This window comes from Xyrauchen texanus, chromosome 44, assembly GCF_025860055.1.
Source record: "Xyrauchen texanus isolate HMW12.3.18 chromosome 44, RBS_HiC_50CHRs, whole genome shotgun sequence".
NCBI classification, from domain to species: Eukaryota; Metazoa; Chordata; class Actinopteri; order Cypriniformes; family Catostomidae; genus Xyrauchen; species Xyrauchen texanus.
Genome location: NC_068319.1, coordinates 15,870,587 through 15,890,328, shown reverse-complemented (window position 1 = coordinate 15,890,328; position 19,742 = coordinate 15,870,587). Strand labels below are relative to the sequence as shown.

The window sequence follows — 19,742 nt, the reverse complement described above, 5'->3', positions numbered from 1 at the left end:
ATTACACGGATGTGTTCTTGATAAGGCCCATTATCAAGGATGCATCAGATGGTGATTTGTAGACAAGAAGCCGTACTACGGTGGCTGACGAAGGACAGTTTAGTTGTGTGGGACAATCACTTTGTTTTACCTCTAGATGGCACCAAAGACTCAGAAACTCAATGGCTTTCTAACCTCATTTCAAGCGTCTTTGCCAAACATGAGTATTGCCACAGTTATATTGGTGTTTCTACTCAATTCATGTCATTTAACACATTGATGGGTCATTAGAGGTCGTTTTCTTGGTCTGCTTGAAAGTAAAATCAGTATAAGTAGAATTTTACACTACAGTGTCAGCAGCTCAAGAAATAATTAATACAAAATTCTACTAATCCTTACACACTACTAACCTATGCAAATGAAACAATATTGTACAAATTCACAAATTTGTTTTTAACATGCATGATTATTTTATTAGAATTTTATTTCATAAACCTGTTAAACCTTTAAATGATACATGCAGTAGTCACATGATATGTGCTTTCAACATTGGCAGGAAAAAAAAACATGGTCATGTACCAGAATAATATATTTTGAGCGTAGTCATTTTCAGTACCTATCTAGATTCTAACAAACCTGGAGAACTGGCTAATTATAGACCGATTTCAAATCTCCCATTTATGTTGAAAATACTAGAAAAGGTAGTATCCTCCCAACTATGTTCATTTCTATAGATAAATATGCGTAAATTCAGGATTTAGGCCCATTACAGTACAGAGACTGCACTTATCAGAGTAACAAATGACTTGCTCTTATCATCTGATCGTGGCTGCATTTCACTTCTGTGCTTTTAGATCTTCCTGCTGCATTCAACGCGATAGATCATGACATTCTCTTGAATAGGCTAGAGAATTATTTTGGCATTTGTGGACTTTCATTAGCATGGTTTAGGTCCTATTTAGCAGACTGCTACTACTTTGTCTATGTAAATGAGGAACTGTCAAACCAAACAAAAGTAAAGTATGGAGTGCAACAGGGATCAGTTTTAGGGCCTCTGCTTTTCTCCTTGTATATGCTTCCCCTGGGAGATATTATCAGGAATTGTGGAATAAGTTTCCACTGTTATGCTGAGGATACCAAAATTTAGATTTCTTGAAAACCTGATGAAATTTCACAATTCTCCAAATTAATAAATGATTGGATGGCCAGAAATGTCCTTCTACTCAATTCCGCCAAAACAGAGGTACTAATTATTGGACCAAAAACCTCTAAAAAGAAGCCGCTAAAATATAATTTGACTCTATATGAATGTACTGTTATATCGTCTTCAACAGCGAAGATCTTAGGTGTTATATTTGATACCAATCTGTTCTTTGAAAATCAAATCACCAATGTATGTAGAGCAGCATTCTTCCACCTAAGAAATATTGCTAAATTACAGCACATGCTCTCTGTTGCTGATGCCGAAAAACAAATTCATGTGTGCATGACCTCAAGACTAGATTATTGTAATGCATTACTGGGAGGATGTCCAGCAAGATCAATAAATAAACTTCAGTTGGTTCAAAATGCAGCAGCAGCCAGAGTTAGCCCCATTATTTTTACATTGGCTACCTGTTAAATTTCGTATTAATTATAAAATTCTCTTAACTACGTACAAAGCTTTGAATGGTTTAGCTCCGCAGTATTTCAGTGACATTCTATCATGCTATATTCCATCACATTCATTACGATCACAAAATTGTGGTCTGTTAATTGTTCCTAGAATATCAAAATCCACAAAAGGAGGTAGATCCTTTTCATATTTGGCTCCTAAACTATGGAATAGTCTCCCTAACACAGTTCGAGATGCAGACACACTCACTCAGTTTAAGTCTAGTGTGTTATCTCTCTTGCAGTCAATGAAGACAAACTGCAAAGGCTCACACACACTAAAAGTTTGATAATGTTAACAATTGTGGCTACTGGCTACCATATCCTGGCAATACACTAAAAAGTTTTAACTCATTTTGAAAAATATTTAAACACACAGACAGTAGATTTAGGGAGGTAGAATCCAGGCAGGTAAAATATGACTCCGCCCAGTTGTTAGCCCACGGAATATTCAGACTATTAATGTCAAAAGAATCAAATGCAGTATGGGACATGAAATGTTGCTTCTGGTAATATACCAAACTTATTTTTATGACTGGCTGAGCATGCAGACAGAAATGAGGGAGGTAGAATCGAGGCAGGTGGTTAAAAATGACCCCGCTTGGTTATTACCCCCCTTAATATTAACACATTCTATGTCAAAAGAGTCAAATGCTCTATAGGACATACAGTGTTGTACTTATAAATCCACTAAACCTATTTTTGTGACTTTCTGAGCATCTACAAAGAGGAATGAGGGAGGTAGAATCCAGGCAGGTGGGTAAAAATAATTCTCCCCAATAATTAACCCCCTCAGAAATAATCCAGGAAGGTGGTAAAATATGACCTAGCCCAGTTTTTACCCCCCTGAACAATATGACTGTCTATGTAAATCCCATGAAGCATTTTACTTTTTTGACAGTGTGGCTTGTTTTAATTATCCAAACCTATTTTATGACTATCTGAGCGTCCAGCCAGAAGAATGAGGATGTAGAATACAGGGAAGTGGGTAAAAATGACCCCGCCCAGTTTTTACCGTCCCGAACAACTGTCTATGTCAATAAAATCATATGTGTTATGGGACATAATGTTGCTTGTGTCAATCCACTAAATCCATTTTGATGACTGTATGAGCAGCCAGACAGAAGAATGAGAGAGGTAGAATCAAGGCAGGTGTTTAAAATTACTCTGCCCAGTTATTACCCCCCTGAAAATTTGGCTACTTATGTCAAAATATACAAATACTCAATAGGACATACAGTGTTGGATTTATTAATGCACCAAACTTTTTTATTACTATTTGAACATCCAGCCAGAAGAATGAGGGAGGTAGAATCTAGATGGATGCTGAAAATGACTAGTAATAAACAGATACTATTCTGGTATATGACAAAGTTTTTTTTTTTCTGCCAATGCTGCAAGATTACAGCACATATCCTGTAACTATAGAATTATAGAATAACTATCCTGTATCATTTAGAATGAACAGTTGTATGTATTAAAATACTACTACAAATTTGTGAATTTGTACTATACTGTTTCATTGCATGAGTTAGTAGTGTGTAATAATAACAAAGAACATATATTTGTTTAAATATATAATTATTTCATGAGCAGCTGACACTGTTGTGTAAACTTTGACTTAGATACTGATTTTACTTTCAAGCAGACCAAGAAATTTACCTTAATTGACTCATCTATGGTGTCATCTAGAGGTAAAACAACGTGATTTTCCCACTCAACTGAACAAGGGGAAGCCTTAGAGTTTTTACTGCCATCTAGAAGAAACACAGCATTACTGTGCATGTGCACACGAAGAGGGGTAGGCTCCTGCCAGGCAGTAGGAATTAGGCACAAGTTACAACACACCTTCAAATGTGCGGTGATGTTTAATTGCGCAACAGGAAGATCACAGCACATCTCAAAGCTTGCAATAGATGTGTTCTATGTCCTTCTCTGTCCTTTCGAGCTCGTGCTTCCAAGGTGGCTCAACAAGACTGGTCTCCGCAAGCAACAGCACGCAAGACCATTCTTGCATTCTTAGAATTGAGAAACACTCTTTGATTAAACAACTGGAGTCATATGGATTATTTTTTATGCTGCCTTTATGTGCTTTTTGGATATTCACAATTTTGGTCACCATTCACTTGCTTTGTATGGACATACAAAGGTGAAGTATTTTTCTAAAAATCTTTGTTTGCATTCTGCTGAAGAGAGACAGTCATACACATCTGGGATGGCATCAGGTTGAGTAAATTAAGAGAACATTTTTAATTTTGGGGTGAACTTTCCCTTTAAGCTACTTTGGAATTTTTAGAGCTTAATGACAACACTGCTCATTACTTTTTACCTGTTTAATATGAAATATTTAAGAGATTATCCCACTGGCCCTACCATACTCTTGAGATGTATGAGAGTAGGTATAGCATCATATTTCAACATTGCCATCTAGTGATCAGCATTTTTTCCTTTGACTTTATTTCCTCTGTTGGAAATGTGTTTGATCAGAGGGTCAAATTGGCACAGCAAAAAAGGACATTAACGAAGGTCAAATTAAATGAAGACATTTAATGATGTCAGTGTTGTATTCCAGAAGGTTTGGTCAAAGCCAGGAACAAAGGCTAACATCATGGGTTTCCAGTTTCAAAATCTGTCTTAATTACCTTTACATGTATGTATGTGTATTATATATATATATATATATATATATATATATATATACATACACACACACACACAGTCATTCATAAACAGCAATACCACAAAGCAGCCTAAAATATTGATTGTGTATATATAAATGTCAATCTAACCCTTTGATTCTGCTATGCTCTAAAACTAAGCCTGCTGATGGAGTAAGCATTCCATTCCACTTCAACACTTCTGTAACCGTAATCAAAACTATAACAAAGATAATCTTTATGGATGCATTTAAAGAAATAGAAATCTATGGGGATAATGCATCTGGATTTATTGTTGAGGAGGTCTGGAACAAATGTCAATCACTTAATGGAATGCTCCAGTCTCTGGGGTAAGAGTATCCATTTCTCCAGCTTTCTCCATGAACATAATCACACACGCCACTCTGCTGCTTAACAAAAGTTTCAGTGTGGAAAAACAAAATATTCGTATAAAGAAATCTGACAAAAAGTCCCATTGTTTTCTTGTCTTGGATCCCTTTTCTAGGGTAAGCAACTTGTCTTCACAGAAAAAAACTGAAGGCAAAAGAGACTTCCAGGGAGCATGCCAGTGCACTACTTACTTTTCAACAGGTGACATTCAAGCCAAATCTAATGGTTTCAAGCATCCTCTGACATTCAAAGAAACCCTTCTTTTATAAAAACACTACTAACCATTTTGTGTTTTACTGAATCACAATGCACACAATAGGACTGAATCACAATGCACAATGTACAACTACATTAATATCATCAGACCTGCTGTGCAAAAACACACAAGGGAACAGCCAATGCAGGCATACATGAAAATACACTTTTTAAGAAACATCTTCAGTATTGCTTCATCTCAAACTTAGAAAGATTTAGTGCAATATTCAAAAGTACTGAACATTAGGTCATAGTTATTATTTCAGTCTATTACATAATGTGGTTTTTACAAGACCGACATGAATCTGGCAGTCTGCATTTTAACCCCAGAATCACTGCATCATTTCAAGTCTGTTTAGGACAAAAGCAACAAATGCCAAAGAGTATTTGGAGCCCACTTTAAAAATAAACATCCATAATAATTTGGCTGCAAGTTGCTGCAGTGAACATGAACGTTTGACATGTTTTGTGAAAATATTTTTTATATTATATACCCAGTAATACTCATTTGATTATCCCAATTTGAATATACATACATGTGATATTTCATCACTTAATCAAATGCATTAAATAACAATTTTTTTTTAGAATTTTTAGATTTTTAAATAGGTACTACAAAATACTTCTGATTTTGTACTACATTTTCAGTGACACTTTTCAAGGTGAGTCTTAAGAAATGAAAAAAAATGTACAAGTCTTCCTACACCACAGATCTGTGTATAAAGGTTTCATTGAGGGATTTTTTTTTTTTCCTCCAACAAAGATAGAAAGAAGCATTAAACACAGTATAACACAGGGCAAATGTGGCTTTTGAATGGAGATCAGAAGGTAATTAGGTCACTGCTTATAAAAAAACAAGCCAGTACACAATCTCTAGTGCACATTTTGGTAGATAAAGAGGCAGATAATGGTGGGCCTAAATTAATGGCCTGTGTTAAACAAAACAACCAAAAATAGAACTCAAATACACATTCCTTGATCAATATCTGATTATTAAATTAAAATAGTTATATAAAACTGATCACTCTACAGAATTATGCATTACTTCATAAAACTACAATAATAAACAATAACGGTCCAAATAAAACAAAACTCTTCTCCCTTAGAGAAAAAATAATGTTTTATGTCCTGAAAATCGGCCGAATAACAACTAGAGAGTGTGATTTGGGGCAAGAGACGATGATGTCTGGGATTTTGCACAGACAGCTATGCATTTGTGACTAGGGAAATTCATGACAATAGTATCAGTTTGTTCCAGCATTATTAATTTGATGTTAAAAAGTTTAAATGAGAGACTCAGTAGTACACTGATGGCCTACTAAATGTTCAAGGATGCGATACAATATCAGAGAGATATATATATATATATATATATATATATCTCTATTCAAAATAAAAAAAACAACATTGAATGCTAAGTGCTCTGTGATTAGAATGCAAATTTTTTCCCCTCAAACACTTCACCTACAAGATCAAATCTACAGTACAATACAGAAAAAAGATAATAGTAAAATAAAACCATTTTCAGGGATAAACGGAGTAAAAAAAAGTTCCTCATAACGTGGTCACTGAGAAAAAGGGGGAAAGAGTGTGTGAAAGATTGGGAAAAAATAATCTGTCTGACTCCCATATCAGATGTATTGTTTCAGTTGGTTTAATGATGATTATAGTGATGAAGCTGATAACTTTGACATTGATTGGAGCTTTTAGGACTGGTTACACACCAGAGGCGACACTTAAACTGTCTCAGAGCAAAAATAGGAGGAAAAATATTGAAGAGAAGTATGGGTTAAGGGAGAGTAAGTGAGAAAGGCTTTGTTGTAGCCTCCATCTCTACTAGAATCATAGATCCCAAGTCTCATGTGGGCCTACCGCATTGCTTTATCTGGCTAAAGATCAGGGGCGGGCACTTTTACTGTTCCTCCAGCCAAGAGGGCTTGTCAGCCCCTGGTGGTTTGAGTTTAATGTTGAACTGCTTGAGGGTTTGTTCCAGCTGCTGCTGGTTTCCAGCAAAGTAGGCAGAGATGGCATTATGGAACAGCAGAAGTTGTTTGTGCATTACTTTGACCTGTGAGAAAGAGACAAACACACCGGTGCCATTGATCAAACTCTTACTAGCTACAGACACAACAAAGATAAGCAAGAATACATTTCACTCAAAACCATGTAACCATAATATTGCATATACAGTGGGAAGAAAAAGTATGTGAACTCTGGATTAATTGGTCATAAAATGCAATCTCATCTTCAAAGTCACAAGTATAGACAAAATATATATTTTTTTTTAAATATTGTGCTTAAGCTAACAACACACAAACAATTATAATCTTACATGTCTTTACTGAACACGTCCCATTAAACATTCACAGTGCTTTGGAAAAAGTAAGTGAACCCCTGGATTTAATAACTGGTCGATCCTCTTTTTGCAGCAATAACCTACAAGTGTTTCCGGTAGCTGCGGATTAGACCTGCACAACGTTCAGAAGGAATTTTGGACCATTCTTTCAGAACTGCTCAAGTCATATTCTTAGGATGTCTGGTGTGAATGGCTCTCTTCAGGTCATTCCACAGCATCTCTATTGGGTTCAGGTTTGGGCTCTGACTGGGCCACTCCAAAAGGTGTATTTTCTTTTTTTTTAATCCATTCTGTAGTGGATTTACTTCGATGTTTAGGGTCATTGTCCTGCTGCAACACCCAACTTATACTGAGCTTCAGCTGGCGCACAGCCACCCTGATATTATTCTGTAGAATATCTTGATAAACTTGGGAAATAATATATTCCTCTGATGGCAAGTGGTCCAGGCCCGGAAGCAGCAAAGCAGCCCCAAATCATGATGCTCCCTCACCCGTACTTCACCGTTGAGATTAAGTTTTCATGTTGGTATGCGGTGCCTTTTTAACGCCATACGTAGTGCTGCGTGTTCTTCCCAAATATTTCAACCTTAGTTTCATCAGTCCACAAAATGTTTTCCCAGTAGCATTGTGGAGTCGTGATCGTCTTTGGCAAACTTCAGGCATGCAGCAAAGTTTTCCTGGAAAGCAGCAGCTTCACTTCTGGTGTTCTGCCATGGACACCATGCCCATTTAATGTTTTCTGTGTAGTAGACTCATGAACAGAAATGGTAACCAGTTCCAATGATTCCTTCAAACCTTTAGCGGTCAATCTAAGGTTCTTTTTGACCTCATTCTGCGGTGTGCCCTTTGAGTCATCTTGACTGGATGGCCACTTCTAGGGAGAGTAGCCACAGTACTAAATAGTTTCTATTTATAAACATTTTGTCTAACTGTGGACAGATGAATATCTAAGCTCTTCGAGATAACTTTGCAACCCTTTCCAGCTTTATGCAAAGCAAAAATTCTTGATTGTAGGTCTTCTGAGATCTCCTTTTTTGCAAAGCATGGTTCACATCAGCAGATGTTTCTGATGAATAGCAAACTCAAAATGTTTAAGTGATTTTTACAAGTCAAAATAGCTCTAACCCATACCTCAAATCTCGTTTCATTATTTAAATGCCAGGTTTGCCAACTCCTGACTCTAATTAGCTTTTGTTGATGTCAATAGCCTAGGGGTTCACATACTTTTTCCAACCCACACTTTGAATGTTTAAATGATGTATTCAGTATGTACAAGAATACAATCATTTTTGTGTTATTAGTTAAAACAGATTGTGTTTGTTCATTATTGTAACTTAGATGATCAAACCAGATTTTAAGACAAAGTTATACATATATGTAGGTAATTCCAAAGGGTTCTCATACTTTTTCTTGCCACTGTAAATAAACAACAATAAAGTTCTTATTCTTATTTTTAGAATACAAAATGGCAGGTTAGCAACTATTCCTTTTGTAGAGCAGTCTTAACATCAGAAAGATCAATCCAATACCCTTGGCTGATATAAAGAAGGAAATGAGGGTGGTTCGAGAACCTTATTTTCTTCCAGGAACTTGAGCTTGATGGTGACATCACTACGGAGCCGTTCATATTTGTCCTTCTGGATTTGGTACTGCTCCATAGCAGCCTCAATACGAGCCATAGTAACAGCGTCCCGCGGGCCCATGTTCAACTCCTCTAGATCTGCCCTGTATGCATCAAACTCTAGCCTACAGGACATCAGGCAAAATCATTCGCAATAAATTCTGCACTGCATTTCCATAAAATATCCACACAAGGAATGATACTGCTCAAAGCAAAATGACAAAAAATTAATAACATTACCTTTTTATAGATTGTGATGCCCAAAATAACTTATGCAAGTTATTATTGGTTAAATCTGTCTTTGATCTTTGGGAATGGAGGTAAATACAGGATACGAGGGTAAAATAGCACAAGGGGACAAACCTTCTTAGCATATAGTGTACAACATGAAATAATTAACTATGATAGAGGATATGCTACTGCCTTTCTTTTCTGTCTAAGGATTGAGCAAGTGGGCCAGCCAGTGTCCACCGGACCTGTTGGTCCCTCACTTTCAGTTCATTCAATACCATCTTGTCTGCATGTGCAGTAATATTTGACACTAAGCCAGACAACAGTAATGTTTAATGACCTTCACAAACGTCCAGTAGCATTACAGGCTAATTAACCTAGAACAGTTGAGGAGCTTAAGTTTCCAGTCCCGTTGGAGCACCTTTGAAAATCACAATCAAGTTCAAAGGTGTAAAACAACAGGCTTCAGCTTTTACCTGGCATTCTCATACATCTTGATGGTTAGCAGCGTGTCTTCCATTGTCTTGTTCACCAGTGTGTTGATGCTGGACACAAAGAAGTTGATGGCACCAAGCAGAGTCTCTCCATTCTTGCACAACAGCTTCTGTGTTTCTGCATTGTAGCCAAACTCATCCTTTTTGTAAATATTACCAAAAACATTGTTAAATATTGTACACTTATGACATGTAAAAAAGACTGCAATAACATGTTTAAATAGATTAAGACAATTCATCTACAATGTTAGAAAAATTCCTGATGGGTCTTCAATAGCAACATATATCCTTGGCTTGCAACCACTAGTTATCTTTTAACATTTACACAGCCTGAATAATACACTTAGAAATAGCTTAAAATACATGAGCCAAGTTTATACCAGTCCCATAGTTATGCACATAAGTCACATCAAATCTCATAAATCTTTAGATGGCTGTGGCAGCTTACCCGAAGCTCTGGAGACTTCTGACTGAGGTCTGCAAATGTGTCCCCAAGGGCGTTCTGTGTCTGCACCATGCTGTAAAATTGGTTGGTTAGTGCTCGTGCTAAACGCAGCACATTCTCGTACTTTCGTCTGGTTTCCCGCAGAACCTCGATCTGAGCCTCCAGCTCCAAGTCCACCGTACGTGAGCCACGACCAAACCTCTCAGAGATCATCTGCTTGGTACACTAAAGGAGAGACAGATAACAAACACAAATGGCTTTAAGATAACAGCACTTGGACTCTTAACAACAAAAGAATAAACTAAGAGTAAAGGAAGCTGTTAAACAATGTACAATGAGCCACTCTAAATTTAAATTAGGATAATATGCCACAAATATGGTACAGATTCAGTTTGTTGACAAACCTTGTAAGTGTTCAGACCCCACTTCTTCATTACATCAAACTTTTCCACAGCAATACCTTTTGAAGCCTCATCTGCTGTCATGGAGGAACTGCTATTGGTGAGATGCATGTTGGATCCTGATATACAGAAAAAAAAAACTCAGTCTCTTATTTAAGTTTCCAACAGACAAATAAAGTTTTTTTTTATTGTACAAATGTCTATTCATCCTCAAGAACCTACACATTTTCATCTTATTGTGGTGATCAGCTTCTGTATGTGAGACAGGAAATGACAGTAACTTAAGTAAACGAGTGTAAATGCATGGTGGAATGTTGTCCAAGAGCACTTAAATGAAGGGATCTTCCAGCACTAATTGGGATAGCTGGGATGTCTTCTGATTGGCTGGCTATAGTCTGTTTGAGGCAAAGCCAACACCCCTGGACTTAATTCGGGTCATGGCCAAGGATGTTAGGGGATGTTGGGGAAATGGGGAGTATGTGGTGGATATGTTAGTGGTGGGAATAAGTTGTACAATATGCGAACGTTAACTGTATGGAAAAATGTCATTGAAAGGCAGTGCGTGTGTGTGAATATAGTATAGAAAAAGCAGGATAAGCGGAGGGAGAGGAAAAGGGATGGTAAGAGAAATAAGGTAATTATGTAGTGAGATGAATTAAAAACGTGAAAGCACATGGTGAATATGTTAAAACTGCTGCATGATGACAAACAGATGGAGACACACTTTACAGTTCACTTAACATCACATAACAGTTATCTTTTAAAGCCTATTAAGCTTTATTTATTTTACAACTAAAAGTAATTTCTACAGAAACAGTGACTGGGAGTACCAAACAGTATTGGTCTAAAAAAAAAGACAATAAGTTTTCTTGTCTTGATCTGATCTTTGATCACCAGACATGCATATGCCCAGCCATTCTGCAGCAGATTTTTCTAAATATTTCATAAAGCAAGCAAGGTTAAAAGCAGATTACATTTTCAAATTGATTTCTGTAAAAAAACAAAGACAAAAGGCTCCTCATCACAGGCAGAAGTTCTGCTAGAAGAAACACAAACCTTTGCCCTGGAAGAAAGAAGAGAAAGAGAAATGAAACCCATTCCAATCTGCTAAAAGAAATGACAGCCAGGAAAATGGATGGAGACGTGATTAAATTTGCTCTAGTAGAATGGCTTCCCTTGCCCTGGGAAAGGAGAAAACCGCTTTGAAAAGGCAATAATTTAAGGTACCATAGGAAGGTGGAGAAAGATAAAGAAGAGAGATGGGGTGTGAATGAGGGATGAATGACCTTGTCCTTCATTTGGAATGCATCTGTTGCCCAGAAAGTTAGTGTTAAGACAAATGGCAGGGCCTGAAGAGGAGCAAAAAGAGATGGAAAGCCCTCTATGAATCAGCCATCAGAGAAGGAAAGGAATACATTTACACTTCAGATTCAGATGTTAGATATACAGTATGGTGCTAAATTGAAATCAAAAGCAGAGTCTATTTTGGTTGGGTTACATTGCAAAGCTTGGCCTCATATTTTGTATTTATTTAGATTTCAATTGCAGGGGATTTAAAAAAAGCCCTGAAATTATTTGTATTTCAGCATCTGTGCCCCTTTTCACACTAGTTAATGTCAAACTTTAAAGCCATTAAGCATGATTCACACACTGCATATAGCCTACACAGTGCTGAGCGACCGAAGCCTCTGGAGACCCCAGCTCCTTTAGTATTGCACAATAGGAAGGAGAAGTAGTGGAAAACAATACTAAAGTCACTGAGGAAATTATGCAAATCTTAATGGACAATTCTAACTGCATCCCTAAAAAACTGGGTCTGTTTGTTTTGTGTATGTGTGTTGTATTTCCCAGGCCATTCCTTATTATACCTGACACCAAGCCAGTTATCTTTGACTGATGCAAAATAAAAAGGACAAGGAAGTAGTCATCCAATAATTTTCCATCCTAGTAAGTAACATCAATAGTATGATGTTATGTGTAAGTGTGTTGGCAAAAGTGTATAAAACAGGTAAAGAATAAGGAAAACCAGTACAAGTATGTGGTGGAAAATGTATTTCAGATAGATACGAGTAATATATTAAAATCCCAAATGCTTTCGTTGAAATTAAATTTAAGCAGGATGGCAGTTTATTTGCACAGTGTGATACAGAAGTATCACAATATGTTAAGAGCACAAAAGTGTTTAAGAGAGCTGACCTTTAACGGAGCTGGTTGGAATGATGCCTTCTGTTGTGCCTCCATAACCACCTGATACAATGCTGGTCTCATTTAGGTTGGGCCCCGACACCATGACCTGCTGCAAGTCCTACAGACACAGAATCAGAAGGAAGAAAGGGTCTTCATTAAAACCAGGACATTGTTATTCATGTAGTGAGGTAATTATGCAAGTCCTACACAAACATACACATATCTGCAAATGTTGTACATGATTAGAGGACAGCGTTTTCGGTTAGGATCACATTAGACCTAGAATTAAACAAGAATCATGGGTGTGTGAAACATGAACATTTTTACCCATGTAGTATCAGTATTTTTACATAAAGTACTGTGCAAAAGTTTTAGGTACTTGTGAAATTTGAAACATCCTGTAAAGTGAGGATATTTTCAAATATAATGCCATGAATAATTTCTATTTATCAGTTAATTTTATACAAAGTGCAGTAACACTAAAAAACTAAATTAATATTTGGTGTGATTACCCTATGCCTTTAAAACAGCACCAATTCTCCTAGGTGCACTTGTTTGCAGTTTTTCAAGGTTGTTCTTAGCATCTTGGAAAACTTGCCACAGTTCTGTTTATTTAGGCTGTCTTAATTATTTTTTCATGCTATCCCATCCCACAATGATGTTGAGATCTATGCTCTGTGGGGGCAATACCATCTGTTGCAGGACTCCTTGTTCTTCCATTCTGTTCTATTTGCAAAAGGAATGTGTGTGTGTGAATCTAAAATGTATACTTCCTACTGACACACTAAAGCAGAAGACATAAAATAACCATCTTAAGTTGTTAAACATCTAATGTGCCCAAGACTTTTACACAGTACTTGTTTCCTTCACAGTGTAAATGAATTTGACACCAAAGCTTACTAGACAATTAGAGCAGAAACTACTAGTCTGTTATTCAAACCAAGCTACATTAGTGACTATATAAACAGTCAACAACACCTACAAGGGCTGTAAATGATATCAGAGACCACACAAGAGAAAAACAAACAATACAACGGTTGTAATCAAAATAAATGGATTAAGGTGTATACATTAGAGATACTGAGTTAATTGGAGCTAAAAAAGTCTCTAGTCGTTGGTTAATATTAGAGGAGGATTCATTTTTTTTAAACAGGATGTTTTTCAAAGCAAACAAACTAAATTTGTATTAACTGGGTTTGTTTCTGACCTCAAACTGATTTTGTAATGAGGAGTGACAGAGAAAACATCCTGTTCATTGTGACAAGGTTATGGGGAGGACTAAAACCATTTTATGCAATAAGACAATCACATGCATACACGTGCTCGCACGCGCACACGCGCACACATACAGCCATGTCCCCTCTTCCCAATGCTTCTTCTCACCCTGTGGCCTGAGGGACTCCCTACCTTCTCTTTTAAGCTCCACTGATTCTTTGCAGCCTGCACAGACATCAAGGGAGAACATGGCAACAAAAAGAAAGATAATAAACAAAAAATGAAGCAGCACAATGTACAAAAGAATCAGACATGAAAATGATGATGGAGTAGTCTGTTCAAATGCAATGGAAATTCATATTTTAGGGTGTTTTAGCACCTTCTAATAGAATGTGACACTGACACACATAAATAAGATTAACAAACTTGGATGGTGCATCAAACAAGGGAATAAAATGGGTTGTAACATAAACTTCAAGGCTACATTCTGGAAATGTAAGAAAATTAAGAAATGCATCTGAGCTACTGAGAAAACAATAATTTTCTATGTCTCTCTGGGTAAAGAAAGACAAGAAGAACTAGAATGCATTACTGTTCTCACATTCTGTCTCAATGTTCCCAATCTTTTTAAAGTGTAATCTGCCTAAATCATTACTGCATATTTGAACATTATCAATTGGAATGCTCCAAGGTTAAGCTTTTTAAATGGACATAATATGAGAATGACACAAGAAAGAAAAGTTACACCAATTTGAATAATAAAATAGAACAAAGGACTATTAGTTCCATGTAGGAGTCACCCAAGGAACTAAATCATTTAACTTGTGTTTGCCTTAACACGTCTTCTCCCGGATCCAGTGCAACGGTCTAGTTGTTTTAGAGAGGTGTGGCTTATGACAACATTACCACTTAACCTTTTATGTGCAATGGTTTGAAGAATGGTGAGAGATTTTAACACTTTCCTTTTGGCCGAATTAGCCTGCTACACATAAAACCCACAAAGACCTTGAAATCAAGAAACATGCAAGATTTTCAGTGAGGTATCACCACAAGACATTCCTATGAAACAAATGTTTAACTTGTCATCCAATATTACTTTTACTTATTAACCTGCTTGACAGCTTCAATTTCTAATGGCATATTTAAATTCCTTACTTCTGCAATATGTAACAACAAACCTAACAATTAGAAAAGTGCTCACACATATTGCATCAGGATAAATGCCTGCACCACCTGTTAGCTGATTTTTTTTTTCTCATGGGGTATTTTGTGAAACTCTTCAGTGACAACACCAAACAAAGTGGGTGGACCCCTAGATAGATGAACTAAAACTGAACTCCAAAACTTTGCTGCAAACCCACAACTTTCCACATTTTGATACATTGATAATTCCTGACTTTTTCAAATATTTCTACGTAACACATATACTAAGAGATCAGGTTAAGCAGCTTTTTGCCATTATATCCCAAACATCTGGAACATTCTACCAATTGAAATTAAACAGGCTCCAAACATCCACATATTTAACATAAATAATAATAATAATAAAATATATAAACTGTAGTTCATTTAATTCCTGATTATTTGATATGATGTAAATTAAGATTGCTAAAGGAAAACCTCAACCAGTAGGGTGAACATTTTTTTTTTTAAAGTTAAAGTCACCTATTGACACTTCTCAATGTCTCAAAGTCGAAATAGGGGTAACGGGGCAAAAATCTCCCAGTGGCAATAGTTTTTTGCTGAAACCGTTTATGATCTTACCCCGATAAAGGAAAACCGCTCAAGGTCTTTACATGGCCTTAAATGTTGTCTGCTTAATATAATCGGTGTAAGATTGTGCATGCAAACACGTCCAGTATCAAAAAAGTGTCTCAATTCACATGACTCACCCTACTTCCATATATCTCTCACCTGCTCCAAGCTGTCATCTTCTGCCAGGTTCCTGGAGTCCCCATTACTGTTAATTGGGATCTCCATTGTGGCTGCTTTACTCATCATACTGTCCGCCATACTGGAGTGTTACTGAAAGAGAGAATGAGATTTAAAAAGAATACAGACAAAAGAAAGAAGAAGAAAAGAGAGAGTTCCTAATATAATAAAAAGGTTGTTAGGTATGTGACATTACTGCATAATTTATTCACAGAAAAAGAGCTAATACTTAATAATATTAGCTTTAGACCACAAGACCATGATTGTTACTGGCTGATAAATAACATTATCAACGCAAAGCAGGATAATGCACAAGGTCTGGTCTTGAATTTTAAGGGTTTCTATTTAATGCTGTAACCTCTACATGACATTTTGACATTAGAGACAATAACCATTAAAATTCACAAGTTCTTATGTACTCCACATCCATTTGCTAACTGTAGATGGAAAAGAGTTCACTCTGGAATGTCCTGTTCAGAAGCAATTATCATTATCAGATCTGAGAGCACCCAACCCTGTTTTTACCATGAAATTAATGGCCACAGAGTTCAAGTAAAAGATCATTCACTCCAAAGCAAATAACCTAGATAGAAACCCCTCCTAAACCCTGAGTTTCTATATATTTCAATTCATATTTTTGAAAGGAAACATTCAAAGACTCAAAGAGGACCCGGCGCTTTGGTTTTAGTCCTACCCCTAAAGAGCCATATCCTATCACACCTGTGAGGGGGGCTTCACAGGCAACGACTGAGCAACATGTCCTGAAGTGGGCTTTCATTGTTAGCTCTCACAAAAGCTCTCTGGCTCAGCCTTTTCAATGGGCAGACGAAATACAGGAATGCTGAGAACTAAAAATCATGTGACTCATGCATGTGGGTATAAGCTTCAGCTAGACAGGCGCTCAGAGGAAGGCTCATTGCTCAGAGGACTGATCTGAGCAGAGTGGCATCATAGCCTGCATTCACATAAAAACCATTTAATTCTGCAGAGTGCTAGAGCATGACATTTAGGCAGGAGATAATCTAATGAGTCAGGTCTTATCTGTGAACAACAGTAATGGAATACTGGCATAAATAAATTTGCACTCAGTGGTTATAGTGGCTAACAGCCAGAGCAAGTTCTCCTTTGCTGTGATGATGGAATGATGGGGAAAGGAGGGGTCATGACTTGTGGGATGCTGTTACCTAATTCAAGGTATTAAAACAAAAATGAACAGCATTTAATTACACTGTGGCGAGCGCAAATTCCTTGACGAGAGCAAACAACGTTTCTACAAGGCTATTCACAATGGCTGGTGTTGGCCTGCAATATCACCTTTAATTTATCGGCCACCTGTGGGAATGTCATATTGGATTTCCTACTTTGAGTGTATATAATGTGGTGGTCAATATCTACAATAAGATGCAAGCCAGCAATGGAGGGTTGTTAAGAAGGATTGATGGAAACTATCTGTAGGAATGCAATTATTCAGAAGGATTCTGGGATTTTTTTTTATTAATTTGATCCATTTTTGATCAGTTGTCATCATATATGCCAATCCTTGGTTACATCCCATCTGATGATTAGATAGATGGACAGAAAATTTAGCATCTGGGTCAACCCAGAGATTAAATTATATTTCGCTAATTTAAAGGAATATGCCGGGTTCAATACAATTTATAGCTCAACTGACAGCATTTGAGGCATAATGCTGATTATAACAAATTTATTTTGAGTTATGCCTCCTTTGCTTTAAAAAAAAAGAAAAAATCTGGGTTACAGTGAGGCACTCACCATGGAAGTGAATGGGGCCAATCCATTAATGTTAATGTCAACATGATTTTAGATTTTATTATTTTCTCCCCAATTTGGAATGACCAATTCCCAATGCGCTCCAAGTGCTCATGGTGGTGTAGTGACTCGCCTCAATCTGGGTGGCGGAGGATGAATCTCAGTCACCTCCGCGTCTTAGACCATCAATCCATGCATCTTATCACGTGGCTTGTTGCGCTATCACGAGGCTTCCCGCTATTCTCTGCGGCATCCACGCGCAACTCACCACATGCCCCACTGAGAGCGAGAACCACATTATAGCGACCACGAGGAGGTTGACCCATGTGACTCCACCCTCCCCTAGCAACTGGTTCAATTTGGTTGCTTAGGAGACCTGGCTGGAGTCACTCAGCACGCCCTGGATTCGAACTTGTGATTCCAGGGATGGTAGTCAGCATCTTTACTTGCTGAGCTAGCCAGGCCCTGATTTTAGAGTTATAAAAATCACTTTCTAACCTTTCCTGTGTAAAGTTTTACCCAAATTTACAATTTCGTTACCATGACAATGTAACTCTGTAAACCCTGTAATCCAGGTAATATAGTAGTTTGCCACAAAACAATGATCTAAACAATTTAACAGCTCAAATAATACATGATTTTTAACAGAAGAAACAATGCAAGAGCTTTTGTAAAATTATAAGCTTCACATTTCTGCCTTTAAACCCTGGCACCATTCACTTTGTCATTTTTATTTTTTTAAAGAAGAGGAGGAGGGGATATGTCAAAATACATTTCTGAAGTAGGCCTAATCAACAAAATGCCACAAATGCAGTTGATTGAGCTCAACTTGTATTGAACTGGGAATATTGCTTTAAATATCTTGACATATGGAACTCAAGTGGAAAGTGGAATTTATACTGTATTTTATTAAAAAACAGATAGGACAGCAACTTGACAGTCATAGTCATAGTCATACCAAGTAACCATGACATTTTATTCCCTGATTTTCCACTGGATCTGAAGAGGCAGCATGCAACTTAACTAATGCTGCATCTATGACAACCACTACAGCAAAAAGTACACGTCATGAACTACAGTAGGTGGAATGTTGCCTCATTGTGCTCCTTTGTAAAATAAAGTCTCAAGGGATCGACATGGAACAAGAAGCCATTATAACAAAACAGCCACCAAAAGCATATTCAGAATGTAGGGTATAACTGTGTGCACTAGCGGACTGTTGTGTCGCACATTTACAGAGTGACTGATAACAGGTGCGACAGGTGATGTTGGGTTTGTTCCATTTAACCTACAGCACCATTAATTTGTGCAACCTCGTGCAATAAAATAATAATAATAAAAAACACATTCAAGCAATCTTTTCTCAAAAGCATAAGATATTTACTCTGTCTATAGACGTTCTATGTTTCAATTATCATATTACAGCCCTAATGCACACTCAACTTTGAAAGGCTTAGGTATTCTATTTCTCACAATGTCTTACTGTCATAATGTAGCCTACACTCGGCTGGCTCGCGCATTAAAGGTCCAAGTGACGGTCCATCGCGCCCGAGGGCCTTACATTAAAACATCTTCGTGCATCAGGACGCATTTAACACACTTGGATTGTAATCCAAGCTCGGTAGCAAAAGCCACCATTTATTTTTTTCCGTTTTGTATTTTGCACTTTATTAACGTTTATTAACAGCGAGGCGGATTGCATAAATAAAGATACAAAATGATAAATGGTTATCTTACCTGTGCCGTTTCCTATTCCAGGATTAGCTTTTTGACAATTGTGCTGGCGATTTTATCCCAGTTCGTGCACATTCAAACATTGACCCTTCGAAACAATCGGAAATATAATTACATAATGCATTAACGGAGACTGGATTTATGTTAATTTATAAGCAAACGGCTTTTCGCTTGCTCAGCCGATGCCACTATGTCCGCCAGCGGCGGCTTGTTTGTATTATTGGGCGAATCAGCCTCCTGTACCATGCGGATCTGACGACAAGCGCCGACCTTCCTCTGTCCAACGTGGAATACCACACACAGCTTGCGCGAGGAAGCGGCCATGATGAGAAGGAAAACCTGGAGCCAACATGCCTCTTTAAAAAAAAAAATAAAAAAAAATAATAATTTGTTTTTTATTATTCAACTTTCATAAAAGCTTA

General features: G+C 37.2%; 1 protein-coding gene across 2 annotated transcripts; it reads right to left on the bottom strand.

Annotated features, from left to right (window-relative positions):
• Positions 1-4,291: 4,291 nt before the first annotated feature.
• On the bottom strand, positions 4,292-19,536 carry LOC127636983 (arfaptin-2-like). Of its 2 annotated transcripts, XM_052117801.1 has the most exons (9): positions 19,324-19,536; positions 15,799-15,909; positions 14,077-14,109; positions 12,679-12,787; positions 10,486-10,601; positions 10,085-10,306; positions 9,619-9,776; positions 8,862-9,036; positions 4,292-7,002 (listed from the first exon to the last, which is right to left on the bottom strand). In XM_052117801.1, exons 2-9 carry the CDS (start codon positions 15,895-15,897, stop codon positions 6,847-6,849), a joined length of 1,068 nt encoding a protein of 355 aa, XP_051973761.1. In that variant the 5' UTR covers positions 15,898-15,909; positions 19,324-19,536; the 3' UTR covers positions 4,292-6,846. The 2 variants fall into 2 exon arrangements, with proteins under 2 accessions (XP_051973761.1, XP_051973762.1); XM_052117802.1 differs by lacking the exon at positions 14,077-14,109.
• Positions 19,537-19,742: the final 206 nt, after the last annotated feature.